The sequence below is a fragment of the Echeneis naucrates genome, chromosome 5 (assembly GCF_900963305.1).
Source record: "Echeneis naucrates chromosome 5, fEcheNa1.1, whole genome shotgun sequence".
NCBI classification, from domain to species: domain Eukaryota; kingdom Metazoa; phylum Chordata; class Actinopteri; order Carangiformes; family Echeneidae; genus Echeneis; species Echeneis naucrates.
Window position 1 is genome coordinate 8,952,164 of NC_042515.1, and position 14,173 is coordinate 8,966,336.

At 39.8% G+C, this 14,173-nt stretch overlaps 2 protein-coding genes across 4 annotated transcripts; one reads left to right on the forward strand and one right to left on the reverse strand.

Annotated features, from left to right (window-relative positions):
• The first annotated feature begins 251 nt into the window (after nt 1-251).
• On the forward strand, nt 252-5,364 carry tarbp2 (TAR (HIV) RNA binding protein 2). The gene is made up of 8 exons (XM_029501291.1): nt 252-297; nt 428-799; nt 1,328-1,642; nt 1,786-1,855; nt 1,990-2,107; nt 2,413-2,540; nt 2,833-3,028; nt 3,733-5,364. Exons 2-8 carry the CDS (start codon nt 747-749, stop codon nt 3,888-3,890), a joined length of 1,038 nt encoding a protein of 345 aa, XP_029357151.1. The 5' UTR covers nt 252-297; nt 428-746; the 3' UTR covers nt 3,891-5,364.
• Nucleotides 5,365-5,499: 135 nt separating this feature from the next.
• tespa1 (thymocyte expressed, positive selection associated 1) lies at nt 5,500-12,880 on the reverse strand. 3 transcript variants are annotated; one of them, XM_029501287.1, is made up of 13 exons: nt 12,445-12,536; nt 11,519-11,730; nt 11,129-11,171; nt 10,243-10,283; nt 9,709-9,762; nt 9,286-9,325; nt 8,840-8,890; nt 8,488-8,583; nt 8,097-8,305; nt 7,506-7,958; nt 6,778-7,037; nt 6,204-6,273; nt 5,500-5,735 (listed from the first exon to the last, which is right to left on the reverse strand). In XM_029501287.1, exons 2-13 carry the CDS (start codon nt 11,661-11,663, stop codon nt 5,581-5,583), a joined length of 1,617 nt encoding a protein of 538 aa, XP_029357147.1. In that variant the 5' UTR covers nt 11,664-11,730; nt 12,445-12,536; the 3' UTR covers nt 5,500-5,580. The 3 variants fall into 3 exon arrangements, with proteins under 3 accessions (XP_029357147.1, XP_029357146.1, XP_029357145.1); XM_029501286.1 differs by lacking the exon at nt 12,445-12,536 and adding an exon at nt 12,539-12,880 and having other exon boundaries at nt 6,778-7,958; XM_029501285.1 differs by having other exon boundaries at nt 6,778-7,958.
• Between the last annotated feature and the right edge of the window lie 1,293 nt (nt 12,881-14,173).

The following is a 14,173-nucleotide window of genomic DNA, read 5'->3' on the forward strand; positions in this document are numbered from 1 at the left end:
TTGTGCATACAATTGAAGGTTGAGACTAATACAAAAAAAAATCAGTTTAAGCAGTCAGTCAGTTGCGGGATAATCATCTGCTCCAATATTAGCCGACGAAATGAGGTAGAAACAACCAGCTGCAGCTCCCGGAGCCCACAGCAGGTAATGAAACATGAAAACTTGTTCTTGGACGGAAGCAGGCTGAAGTTTGTAGATGGATTCAAAAGAAATATCAATTTATCAATTTATTTTTTTTTACTGCGACTGTTCAAAAAAGCCCATGGACGTTCATCTTACCGGAGCAGCTGATGTCGGGTAAGCTAGGTTTGTACGTAACCCCCCTTCCTGGTCCTTTTTACGTGCTTTTTAAACTGATCTAGTTTTAGTGGACAACTTTTATATCTTTGGCATTCGTGTTTTGTTTTGTTTTTTCTTCTTCCACCAGTCTATTTACCTGCATCGGTTTCCAAAACACACGGTTGTTCGTGTCTTTCGCCCTGATGTTGACCGCTCTCAGTCGGCACCTCCAGAGGTGGAAATCAAACCGACCCGCTGCTTCTTCTGACCAATCACGGCTCGAGTTTCGTCGGGACGCGTCACACGTCATATCTGTTTTCTGTCCGAGCAGAGGGCGCCGCGTCTGCTGCTCACATGCTTCATCATCTGTCCGGGAAAATATCGTCTAATGAAAAGCGAAGTGAGTCTTCTGGCGGGGGGGATTTTGCCATCCGAAACCGATCGGCTCTGTCTGCGTGAAATAGGGAATGAACGACGAGACAGCATCGGACAGCTGGAAGAGAAACTCCGGGTGCTCCAGGTGAAGCAGCACAGATGCTAAGCTAACGTAGCACTGACATCTACATCTTTATATTGGGGGGCTCTCTGAATGGCCTCTGCCATTAAGCAGCTGGCTGCAGTTCTATCTATCGTGCTGTAACTCGGTCACTACAAACTTTGCTTAGCTAGCTGCTCATTTGGGTGCCAGTCATGTGTCCTGGATGTGACTAATGAGAGGAAATGTGGTCATGTTGATTGATGAGGCTGAACCAGTTGATCGTTGTTTGAGTAGTGGTTTCCTCAATCTAAAGAGTCACAGAGACCTGTTAGCATGCGGCCCAATATGAAATCGTATGAGCAACCCGTAGCAGTCCTAAAAAGCTTAAGAGTTAGCACAAACTCTAAATATGTAAGTGTTTTTTATTATTATTATTATTATTACAGATGACAGTCTGTACTGTAAATGTCCCATAGGAGCATTCCTCTTGGGACATTTTAACTTTTGAGAGGAAAAAATGTAAACACAGGTCTGCAGCATATCCTACACACTAACGTTTATTTTTGTTAGTATTGAGCAAATGCTGGCTGTGAATCCCGGAAAGACTCCCATCAGTCTGCTGCAGGAGTATGGAACGCGGATAGGCAAGACCCCAGTGTATGACCTGCTCAAGGCCGAGGGACAGGCCCACCAGCCCAACTTCACTTTCCGCGTTTCCGTTGGAGAGATCAGCTGCACCGGCCAAGGGCCCAGCAAGAAGGCAGCCAAGCACAAAGCAGCCGAGGCTGCTCTGAAGATGCTCAAAGGAGGTTTTGGAGGTCCTGCTGGAGTTGGCGTTGGAGTAGACGGGTTCATTGGGGTTGATGTGTCTACCGATGGAGATGGGTCAGCATCTATATAATTTATTTTTAATGGTGGCTTGATTGCATCTCTGATATGTAGAATATTGCAACAACATGTAAGCTTGAGGTCTGTGTGGTTTCATTACATCCTGCTCTGATATGTTTTATCTCTTATCTACTGCGCAGCTCCCAATCAGAGATGAAGACCTCAGGCAGTTCTCAGCAGTCTGAATGTAACCCTGTCGGGGCTCTGCAGGTAATATAACAAAGAAAACGTTGTTGTTTGACTTTCTTGTAATAAATATTGTTAATCCCTCCCAGTTTTTCACATTAACAGTTTGTAGTTTAAAGCCTTTTGTTTCTGTTTTTAATTTTGCTTTTATCTGCCAGGAGCTGGTGGTGCAGAAAGGATGGCGCTTGCCAGAGTACACAGTGACTCAGGAGTCTGGACCAGCACATCGCAAAGAGTTCACCATGACCTGCAGAGTTGAGAGATTTGTGGAGATCGGTAAAATGATTGTCTCAACAATTTACATGTTACCTTGCCTCATAAATACCAGGCAGTTGGCCGTCAGTAATGAAACATTCACTTATGAAATAATGCCCACATAATCATACAAAGCCAATTTGTATTGTATTGTCAACTTCATTGACAATGGTACGGCTAATACATTCTGCTAATGGGCATAGATATTAAGGTCCCATTTACAAAATATACAAGCAAACTCTTTAGTTGATCATTAGCTTGGACCAGCTATCAATCAGTGGTCAATACTTGTGCAACATGACTGATAATTTTCAGTCCCTGTGTAGGGAGTGGCACATCCAAGAAGCTAGCCAAGAGAAACGCGGCAGCTAAGATGTTATCGCGTATACATGATGTCCCAGTAGACCTGAGGACCAGCAACGACGCAGACACAGAAGATGACACGTTCACCATGGTGAGAAGAAAAAAATGAAATTTTAAGGAAACTGGGAAATTATTTGGTATATTATAAGAGAATATCATCAAAGGTGCACAATATGTGACTAAAAACCAAATTGTTACTACATCATCAAAAATCTCCCCTAATGGGAATGCAGATGTTATATTTGTATTGTACAGTAATTATGTCTGATAATTCCAGCTGTTTGTCTTTCACATATGCACCCGACACCCCATTAGCCATTTTTTGCTCATCAGTCTTCCTGACGGAGAATAGTCGCATCATTTAATCTCTTCTGCACCCACAGCACATGGGAAGCAGAGCTGAATCTGGCAAAAGTAAAGGCTTCAGCTGCACATGGGACTCTCTACGCAATTCTGCTGGAGAGAAGATCCTCCAGCTCCGCAGCCATCCTCTGGGCATGCCCTCTGACTCAAACTTCTGCTCCTTGCTGAGCGAACTTTCTTTGGAGCAGCGATTTGACGTCAGTTACCTTGATCTAGGTGAGGTCACAAAAGGTCGCACTTGAATAAATTGCATTTGCTTCTGATGAGGAGGAGGAGGAGGAGGAGGAGTTAATGACTGAATGTCCATATCCAGGTGAAAAGCTGCATTACAGCTGGTTTACAACACCATCGCAAACTAACACTTACAAAGCATCATGGGCAAAATTTGACAGGAACAAGCTGTGTGGCTTTTACCCCGGTCATCAGATGTGGAGAAAGGAGCCCACAGCTGCATGCTGGTACAGTTCAGTGCAGTTGAACCATTTCTTCTGTGGACAGTAGTCCGCAGATTTTAATTTATATTCTAATTTGGGATGTAGTGCTGAAGTTCATTTATTGAGTGACTATTATTTTGTTAAAATATGTGCAAGTGGTTCTAAAGAAAACAGTAATCTGATCTAAATCTCAAAAGATTAACAGCATTCAGTACAAATCATGTATCCATTAAGAACTAATGAATTTTAAATATAATTGAGTAGAAACATTTTATGGTTACTTGCTTTTTCTTGGAGTCGCAGTTTGGTTGCATTACATATGACCTTAAGAAAAAGAAAATCTGAATCATCTAATATAAAAAAAATTAATTTAAAAGATAACCAGTGGTTGTAGGAACATGCTTTATTATGAAATAAAGAAGAGTTGTATCTAAATAATGTTCCATGCGTTTCACATTCTTCTTCTTCTTCTTCTTCTTCTTTCAGAGGAGCGCAGCCTGAGCGGCCTTTGCCAGTGTCTAGTGGAGTTGTCCACACAGCCAATCACAGTGTGTCATGGTTTTGCTCCAAGCACAGACGCTGCTCGTGCCATGGCAGCCCACAATGCACTACAGTACCTTAAAATCATGGCTGGAGGGAAGTGATGTTATTGTCTTCCTGACAGGAAGTCAGGATAAAGAAGGCACTTCAGACACCGCAAATCACCTCAAATTTGGAAATGGAGGCATTTTTTTTTCCCCCAAAATAACCCCTGGATCCCTTTTTTTTTTATTTTTTATTTTTTATTTTTTTTATATGGGGAAGGGGGTCACTTTGATTTCTACTTGTTGCCAATGGACACTTTGTTGCCCCAAAGCTAATGTATATTTGTGACATTTAGCATATTTGTCACAAAATATTTTAAAATGCATTGTCAGACCATTGCTCATCATCATACGCACCACTGTGTGTTTTCCTAAAATCTAGTTTTGAAATTTTAAATGGTGCTTTTGAAATCAGTTCCCAAATAACGGGATACAAATTCTGACGCAGCCAAAAAATGCAAACGGTCAAAGAGGTTTGTAGAAATTGGGCTGTGGAATTGTTAATATCATGGATGGACGTTAAAGAAAAAAATTCCAGCCATGATGCTGACACGTAATGAAAAAGACTGCTGGATAAATATCAGAGGATAATTGTTTTAAAGACCTCCCCATTTTATACGCAAACTTGTGTTAGTCTTGAAAAATTCAGCTTTTCTTGTTGATTACTTTGACCTTTTGAAATTGAATCTGTCTGTGATGAAAATGTTTCAACCACAAAATTTGAATTTTGGACGACTGCCCATGTGGAAAAACTCACAGTTAAAAGGCAAAATTTAACCTGTATCAAACACATTTTGAATTAATTATTTTTATTTGTCATCATGTTATTATTGTGCTTTTCTGTATGTATGATGAGAAACTTTTAGCCTTAGAGAAAATAACCTTTTCATTATGAGGTTAGTTCAAATAACAATTGAAAATCTATGTCCAAACAAATCAAAGCTTCCACATAGTCTAAAGTGGATTTTGAAAGTAATGACTGAATATTTTAGAGTTTATTATGCCCACTACTGTGTCATTTATTAATATATCAATAATTCAAATTAATTTTAATTAGCTTTCTCTGACAGTGACTTCTGTGATGACAGCTGAACACTGATGATGGAGATTTTCCACTTTATATTCTCCAACTACCTGTGTCTCTGTCAGGATTTATTACCACCTCTCTGACCGTAACTGCCTTGCAGTCTGCTGAAGTATTATAAATTGTGAACTGTTTGCACAACTTAAAAAGATACTGTCCGTTGCACAATGCAGACTGACCACGTTCTTACACATCAACGCTGTCTGCGATCAAGTACAGTACAGTGAGTATGATGTGACACTGACCTCATTTCCTCTGAAAAAGCATATTTGCGTATTAGTTTTCTGACAGAAAAAAACAGGAAAGCAATCATTTGGTTTTTAGTTTGTTTTAGCTATTATTAAATTTGAGAGAAATCTTTGTCATAGCGTAATGTGTTGCCTGAAGAATGTCATGTGAAATTAATTTGTGTTTTGTAAATTGACCTGAACTTGTTGTAATAAACCAAAAACATGCTGTAATTCCAGTTAGACTCATTGAAATATGATCCACACAGTATTTCAACAGCCATTTAACAACTTTATGTTCATTTATTTACAGTATTTTGAATTGAGCAAGGGTAGAATTTTCCTTTTTTTTAAAAAAAAAAAAAAAAAGCCTCTGAAAGCTTCATCTGTGAAAAAGTCTCTTACAGAATAATGACATTTACTGTCAGAGTGCAGCCCATCACTTGGACACACTTTCCAAACTTTCCAAAGTCTTAGAAACTGTATGTGCTGCTCTGTGTTTTCGTTTATTTCCCCTGTCTGATGAGGGACTGACTTCTTCCTCCGCGTAGCCGCTGCTGTCTGACTGCACACTGTCACCTCGAACAACTTCACCTGGATAAGCACACAAGCACAGTCAGCTAAGTAAGTATAGAAAAAAAGTATAAAAAGTACAAATGCAGTTGTCTGACCTAAAAAAAAAATACACAAAGGCATGATGACGTGTATTTCAATCAGGGCGCTCCCTTTGCTGAAAAATCCATTTTCATGCTCACATATTCATAAAAAAAAAAGAAAATAATGAAAACGTGTTTCTGCAATTCTGAAAATGTGAACTGCAAAAGCAAAGGAGTCAAACAGGTTGGTAACTGCTACAGTATAAAATATCTTTTTTTAAACCACCATTTCATTTACAGTACTTCAAACTTAGCTGGCTTGTGACCACACAAACTACTTATCAGTGTAAACTGCCATTTTAAAATTATGACAAGTCACGTTCCTGTAAAAGTTGCAGCTGTAACTGTGACATCCTTCGTTCATGCAGAAAATTTCCCTCACACAAAAACCATGAATATAATGTACCTTTGTGCTGATGTTTTGTGCACAATGTAGCATCTGGCTGCGCACACTCCTCCTCTCCTGCACTCTGCACCTATTTTTGAGGAAAAAAAAAAGAAGTTTCATCACAAATAGCCCACCTTTACCTAATCACAAAGGATACATAGGGATTGTCTACATCATGGCAAACTATGTAACCTATAACTTGTGCTATTGGTTCCACAAATTGTGCTTCACCCCTTTGGATGAATTGCGTATTAAAATTAAATCCCACTTTTTTTCAACTGATTATTCATTCATCTTAACAAAGTGGAGCAATGGCTGGCATGTTGCTGACACCAGAGTCATGTATGATGAGTCAGTAGCCGGAACTAAACATCATCCTCTCAGGAAAAGGGTGGATAGCTACAGTAGGATGAATAATAAAAATTAGCTCTCCTTTTATCACCTACATTCTTATAACCTGTTTCTTTGACATACTTAAAAAAGATGCCCCTTCTAAATATGTTATCACATGTGAAGAAAGCATGTATTTTTTATATTGTTTTTATACGTTTCATCTCTGCACACGTGCAGTAGTGTTGATTGATGGCCTTACCTCCTCGAGCTCAAAGGAGTTAAGCGGCTTCAGGTTATTGGAAATTTGGTGTATTGGTGGATTCAGGTACCGGCTTTTCTCCACCTCCAATAACTCCTCACATGTCTGGACAGGAGAGACCGTTGAAGAATGCCTGGAATCTGGTGCGTTCGAGGAATCGGAATATGCATGGTCCCCATCCCAGCCAGTCACAGTAATGCAGTAATTGGAACAGTCCAGCACAGGAAGTGATCTGGACGTATCTGCCATCCTGTCCTCCCCTGAAGAGGCAATATAAGGCACAGAGGTATGGCTTTGTCCGCAGGGCTTATGTGATACAAGACATGATGTGTCTGTGCTTTCTGTATCAGAGCAGATAAGTGCTGCAGTGTTTGTTTTTGGATTGTGCGTGTGTTGACAGCCAAAAGGCGCCTGGTGTACACTTTCAACTATCAGCGGACAGATGCGATCATATATAACCTTGGCAACAGGCTTCAGCCCAGCTGTCGCTGTGCCACTTACAGGAGACTTTGACTCCTGCTCAACCTGAGCTGAAAAAAAGTGATGATCTATTTCGATCACAGTCTCTCCTGAAAATGTTGAGGCCAGAGATGATCTCATACTATGAGTCCTTCTGTCAAGGTCTGCTGCTTGGACGCTGTTTTCATTAGCATCATCACTAATTGTTTGTTTATTGCTCCGATTCACATTATGACAGAGCTTATTTCCATTTTGAAGACTCTCTGTACCTTCCATGGTCCGCTGTGTCTGTTTTTCTTTCCCACTGAGACAGGATTTATTGTCATCCACAACTAGACTAACATCCAGTGCTGAATTACTCCGGGTAAATTCCCCCATATCCAGTCTTTTGGACACCTCACTCTTGATTTTGACGAGGACTGAATCCACAACATCGGGGAGGCTGGACCTTTTCCTGGGTGAGGTCTGCGGAGAGGTGGAGTCTGACCCACGAGGAGAGCCTGTATAGAGACACATTTTGGACACTGTGTCCTTCAGTCTCTCCACTGGAGAACGTGGCTCACTGCGTACACTGCTCCTAAAGCGTTCAATCCTCTCCACCGGAGACGAGAAGGTAAATTCTGGTGTGGCCAGTTTCTGAACAGGGGTACGCGACACATGGGAATAGAGGGAATAAAATGCGTTGGCCATTGCTGTGAGCACTTGGACTTGTCTGAAACGGCCTGTGGAAATAATAAAATAGAAATGAATCTCAATTAATACATCCCAGAATTACGTCACCTTACTACACATTAAAATACCATACATATTCCATGAAAATATAACCTCTGCACAGTGACTGAAAAAAACCATAGTCTTACTAGCGAGAGAAAGGCTGGGGTCCTCTTCTCGTATCCGGCATAACTGTGAATCCAAGAAGAGGCGGAAGTTGATGCCCTTAGCCTGAGAGGGGAAGGTGAAGAAGCGAGAGGGGATGCGGACTGTAACTTGTGGCTCATCAAAGCCAAAACCAAGCTCATACAACGTCTCCTCCGCATCATCAGAACACATCTGCAGGACCTCAGACACACTGTTTCAGAGAGAAACCAACAGATTCAGAATAGTGTCTAGAGTATTCTTCATGTAAAAGCCAGAAAAAGAAAACCGTAAAGGAGGATGGATGGTTTGAACACCTACAATTTGTCAAACGTCATTCAAGAGCAGACTGCAGGCCTACAGCGTAATGAAACTTCAAAAGAACTGCAGCATCACCTTGATGAAGTTTTACAGGTGGAGAAGGAGAGGCAGCTGGAGGCCAAGCTGTGACCCAGGTTCAGTGATGGTGGACACAGTTTAGAGTGAGGGGTGCTGCAGACAGGACATGCAAAGTTATGACCCACAAATGAATGACTCAAATATGAATCAACTGATCTTTGGTTACTCTTCAGAACACTGTCAGAGAAGTCAGCTGAGGAGCAGATGCAAAAGCCTAATGTTTTTAATTTCCATTTACAAATTACAAATTGAAAAAAAAAAAAACTCTTTCACTGAAAACATCACATCAAAATGCTTTATCATATATATTTTTTTATCTGCTGTGTTAACTACTAGAGGAGGTTGTTACCTGCTGCTGAGTCTGCTTTGCCCTCGCAGCAATGCATAATGTTGTCCAAAGCTTTGAGGCCAGCACAGAGTGAGAAAAGGAGGTAAAATGACAAGAGTTTGATTATCTTAATTTATTTGACCATAGATATGATTGAAAATTCAGTCAAAGTCCCACAGCTATGCATATTCTTTCACAACCAGATGAAGTGCATCAAAGGGACAGCATTTAAGCCCACAATAAAGTGACACTGACCAAAACTTGAGACACAAGATATTTCCTTCCTTGATGAACTTTGTAATTGTTCAGAAAATTGGACATGGACTGAAAAGTAAACAGTGCCCCTTGTCATCAAAATGATTAAAGCTAAATGGATTCACATTATTCACTAATCTAATAGTGCATTCCTCATTTCTTCTGCTTTATTGCTTCACTGTCACTGCAGTAACTTAAAAGCTGCTACTCACCCAGCTTCAAATGAAATTTCTCCACCATTCAACACAGAAGCTGCAACACCAAATGAAAAAGAAGCATGTTAACTTGCAAATCCACGTCAATAAAAATATTTGCATGTGTTGCGCGGGTGGCACAGGTGAAATTTAGATGAAATGATTAATATATAGGATTTAGTGGCCTCTGTCTATGAGGTTGCAGATTGCAATAAATTCTATACCCTGTCTACATCTGTAAGAAACCGAGACATGAAATGATTAAGAAAAAAAAAACAACAAAACAAAACCACTAAACCTGCCTTTTCTGTGTGATATCACACACTCATTTTTAGAAATGACACTCAATAAACATTAGCTCAGAATAAAGATTTTCCTATAATTTTCCTATAACATTTCCTGCTTTGTTAGTTTCCTTTGTGTGTGAGTGCGCACACTTACCATCAGCACCAAGACCCATTTCATCATCAAAGTTGTTGGCTTTGATCACAGACTCTGAGTGGAGGACACAATCACTAATTTCTGAGTGTGTTCTGTACTTTGGTGAAAATTTGACAACATATCAAATATGATACACATACACTACATGAATATGAAATAATTACATTTAGCCTTATTTTGACCAGCGACTGCTGTTAAACAATTCACTAATATGATATTTAATAGCACAACCCCCACACAGCCAATATCTCTGAATTTGGCCCTCTGTTGGACGGATGTTTTGCTTAAAAACACTCAAATATTTTTTTTCCTGGAGTGAGCTTCTCTGTGCAGGACTTTTATAGCATGCTTATATTGTTTATTTTTCCTAAAGTAAAGGATCTGGATATTTCCTCTACAGACAGGCTTGAAGGCAAATTAAATTGTCCATATTTCATTTGCGTTTGAGCATTTTACATGTTAACTATCTAACATATATCTCACAGCTATAAATGTATTGTTACTCATAGCAGGTTTGATTCAGCTCATACTCACCAAAAGTCTGCTGGCTGGTGTTTTCTGAGCTACCACCAGACCTATGAGACATATTTCTTATTTCAGTACTGAATTCATAATTACACATATACACACACACACACACACACTCAACTTATCCATCCAGTGTTATCAGCATGTTTCTTCAGTAAAATAAGTCTTTGCATATGACAGCAGCCTATCTGTGAGCATCATTCAGATCTGCTCTCTAATCAGCTCTCGGCAGGCTGCTGAAGGCTGTAAACTTCCTGCTGCAGAAATGCTCACATACAAAGCAGAACCATGGCCAACACGTTGAAAACAATATGACCATTTTATGTCAACTTCTCAGCATGGTAAAACCATCAAGCCATGTCTGCTAATTCAGTGTTAAGACACATATGGATGCACTATATGGAATGTACTGATCACCACCAGTACAGCTTCTTTTTCAAGGACTAATATAAGAGCCATTCAGTTCAATATAAGGAACAAGGAACTGTAATTTCCCTCCAGTTTTATAATTATGTTACGTAAAAGTGAAAGCACAAAAGTGTGATTTCTTGGTTTGAATGTTTGTATCTATACCCTGTGCCATAGCACAGATAACATCAGACAGTTTAGTCAGTTCAGGGTAGTCTTATATCATTATAGAGCAATAAAAAAAACATATTTCCTATGGAATTACAAAAATGCAGTATCTCAGGCCACAACAGGGGAAAACAACACAGCAAGTGTTTTCCTGTAAGTCTTCCTGGAACATCTGATCTCAGAGTGTTTCCACTACTCGGTGCTGTTTGTCATATTGGTTTATAGTGAATGACATCTTGCCCTTGAACACCTGTCAGAGCCTTTGCTGCAAAATATAATCTTACAAAAAACAAAGGTAGGAAAGTAACCGACTCACCCACAACCAAGGAGCCAGTTAGTAATCTTTCCTGTGGGGCATCCTGTGGAAACCATGCATATGCAGCATTTAACTTTATGACTAATCCTGATTGAACAAACAAAAACAGATCCTTTTACGGTATTTCAGAGTCTTTAACAAACATCCATCCTGTCTATGCTGTAACTGTATATAGCTGTGTGAAAAAACTGGAACCAATGATTGCATTTCAGTAATCCTGTAAATTATGTTATTTCTAAAATAAGTGATCCATCATTTTATAATTCTTTAATTAGTTTTAAGAAAAGACATAAATTCCCCCACTTCTGTCACTCTCAATTTACTACCTGTTACCAACGCTGGATTAATCCTGGACAGATTTGTGGATTTGTGGATGGAGTTCGCACTTACCATCAGAAAAGACATCATCATCTGCTATGGAGGCGGATGGGGGCTGACTAAGCTGCCCTCCACTATCCAACTCCTCCACGATGGGTGCCTGCCGGCTGCGTTTGATCCAGGCTTGCCGCCTCTCTGTAGAGGACGGGCTCTCCATTGTCTCAGGTCACAGACAGTCTGGGGGACATGGTGGGACTAAACCTATGAAGACACCTCTGCAGAACCTAAGATGGACAATGTGTTTTAGTTTTTTGAAAATGCTGAAACTGATTTTTACACTGAAGTCCTTCACAATTTGTATGACATGTTTATCCTGAGACACTGGATTATTTGCCAGACAGTAAACTATAGTACAGACATTAAAACAATTAATGAAACACATGAAATTCCTTTTTGTACATGTTATAATGGATGACATGGTGAAAGTTAAAGTATAATAACCATAACATATCATCTGAAAGAAAACAACACCACACATCAATTTCAGGTTCAAGGTCAAGTTTTGGTTCAGGTGTATTCGTGATTTTAATTGTAAAAAGAAAAGAAAGTTAAAATGGCGTATTGAGCAGAGGAAAGACAAACAAAACAGAAAGAATTGGGTCAAAAACAACAAAACCTGTACAGGTTATGGCAAACGCTGGTGGACCAACAGCAGGTTGTCATAAAACAACATACATATAACACATAGCTGTAGAGTGAATAGGCTACATTTAAACACACATACAGCTGGAATGAATGATCCATGAAAACATCATTTTGATAAATACCTGAATGACAACATCTGTCAATTTTCAATCAAAGCAACTTAAACCATCCCAGGCTTTTGTGGGACATAATTTGTAATTATTAATAAGCAGAATATAAGCTATCTTTCTGAATATCTTAAAGAATCTTTCTCTTGATTTCAAAGTCTGCCATAAAACACTCTAAAACGTCACCTGTTTCGGTATGACAGATAAGTGTCCAGGTCTACAGATCCCTATGAGAGTCAGCTCAGTGTATGAAGGGTCTGTTCAGCCAGTCAGCTTTTACCTCAAACTGCTGCGGGTTTCACTTCTGCCTCAGTTTCGCTCTCTCTCTCTCTCTTGTTTCCTGTTGTAACACACCCATCTGTCTGAAACGTTTCTGCAGTCCTTCAGCCAACTCTGTCTTTTAGCATCCAGCCGTGCTCAGGCTTTTTCAGTGATAAAGCCCAGCTGCAGGTTGCAGGTGATTTGCTCTGGGTTGATGCTCCCCGGCAGTTTGTCTGGCTGCTCTGCGCTGGATTGTCCTCAGGAGATGATGTGAGAGTGAACTGAAGGAAGTGACTTTGCATATCATCTGAAATACAACAGTGTTATCAGCGTGGGATGCAGCTGCAACACATCCTGTAAGAAACAAAAGCTGGTAGGCTGAAACCTGTTGCTGCAAATGTCAGAAATGAAGGTTGACTTACACACATAGAGATTAGGATCTCATCTGCCACACAGGCTGATTTATCAGACTGACAAACTTTGACCCCAAAATTCTGTGGGTATAGTATGTGTCCTGTGATTTTTGAGACATAGAAATTGAAAACCTCCATTAAAGAGCTACTGAGCAGCCAGACAACAGTCTCTTTGGTACTTTTGAACATAAATCAAGTCATACACCAGAAACCTTCAGCCAGGCTGCTACATTCAAAAAAATCACCCATAAAGGGTTTAGAAACTGTAACTAACAGACTTCAGGAATCAATTGTTAAACCTAATTAAATTTACAGACCAGTTAAAAGCAATGTGTTGTTCACCATGAAGACTGTACAACCTTGCGTGAGCATTTCTGTCGTTAACCTTTCACTTCACTACACATCTGAGGGACATAAATTACTTTTTACTCCACAGCATTTGATAGTTTGCAGGTATAAGCTTGTATTGTGTTGTATTACGGAGTTAACAACCCAAAGGTATGTAAAAGAGTTCAAATTTATATAGAAAAGTGAAATGCCTCTTTTTTGGGGACCGATCAGCTGAATGAAGAGTTCTTTTACTTGTAAAAAGTATTTTGCTAATAATCAATCAATCAAACATTCACAAACCCTATGGTCAACTGAAAGAAATTTGAGAATTTGAAATATTTGCTTAGAGATGCTTTTTGTCTTCTTGTAAGAAAAAACTATTGACTTCTGTTGGACTTTGAATAAACCTGAAACTCCGTTACTCAGTACTGCTTCTTCGCTACTGTTCCTTTGGAAATACTTTTATACAGTTGTGTAATGGCTTTATTTTCTCTACAGACATAACACGAGCTTATCAGCTATCAGGAAAAACTATACTCACCAAAAAAATAAAATAAAATAAAATAAAACAAAACATTCTCATACTAATGAGACAAACTTGTCATGTCATGTGATTTTTTACATTGCAATGTCATTTAAGTCGGGTGAAGTAAAATTGTTTTTAAATGTTTGTAGCTTAATATTAAAAATAAAGACTTGGCCCGGTAGAAGGGGGCTATTTCTTCTTTCATCATCGCCGCTCAGGTCGGTTTGGCAGTCTGGGAGTGAGGTGCTGTCTAATAAAACTTTAGAGCCTGAGGGGACAATGTGAGGGCGTCGGTGGTGGACGGAGGTCCACCCTCCAGGCTGTTTACATGGGCACATGTGCTGCTCCACTGACAGCCCCCTCATACAGCCCGATCATCCAAGCC

Coding starts and splice junctions, on each gene's coding strand:
- tarbp2 (XM_029501291.1), top strand. CDS start 747: ATGAACGACGAGACAGCATCGGACAGCTGGAAGAGAAACTCCGGGTGC. Junction 2,108..2,412: donor TGAGAGATTTGTGGAGATCG/GTAAAATGATTG, acceptor GTCCCTGTGTAG/GGAGTGGCACATCCAAGAAG. Junction 2,541..2,832: donor AAGATGACACGTTCACCATG/GTGAGAAGAAAA, acceptor CTGCACCCACAG/CACATGGGAAGCAGAGCTGA.
- tespa1 (XM_029501286.1), bottom strand. CDS start 11,663: ATGGAGAGCCCGTCCTCTACAGAGAGGCGGCAAGCCTGGATCAAACGC. Junction 11,172..11,518: donor TGATGATGTCTTTTCTGATG/GTAAGTGCGAAC, acceptor TGGTTTCCACAG/GATGCCCCACAGGAAAGATT. Junction 10,284..11,128: donor AACTGGCTCCTTGGTTGTGG/GTGAGTCGGTTA, acceptor TATGTCTCATAG/GTCTGGTGGTAGCTCAGAAA.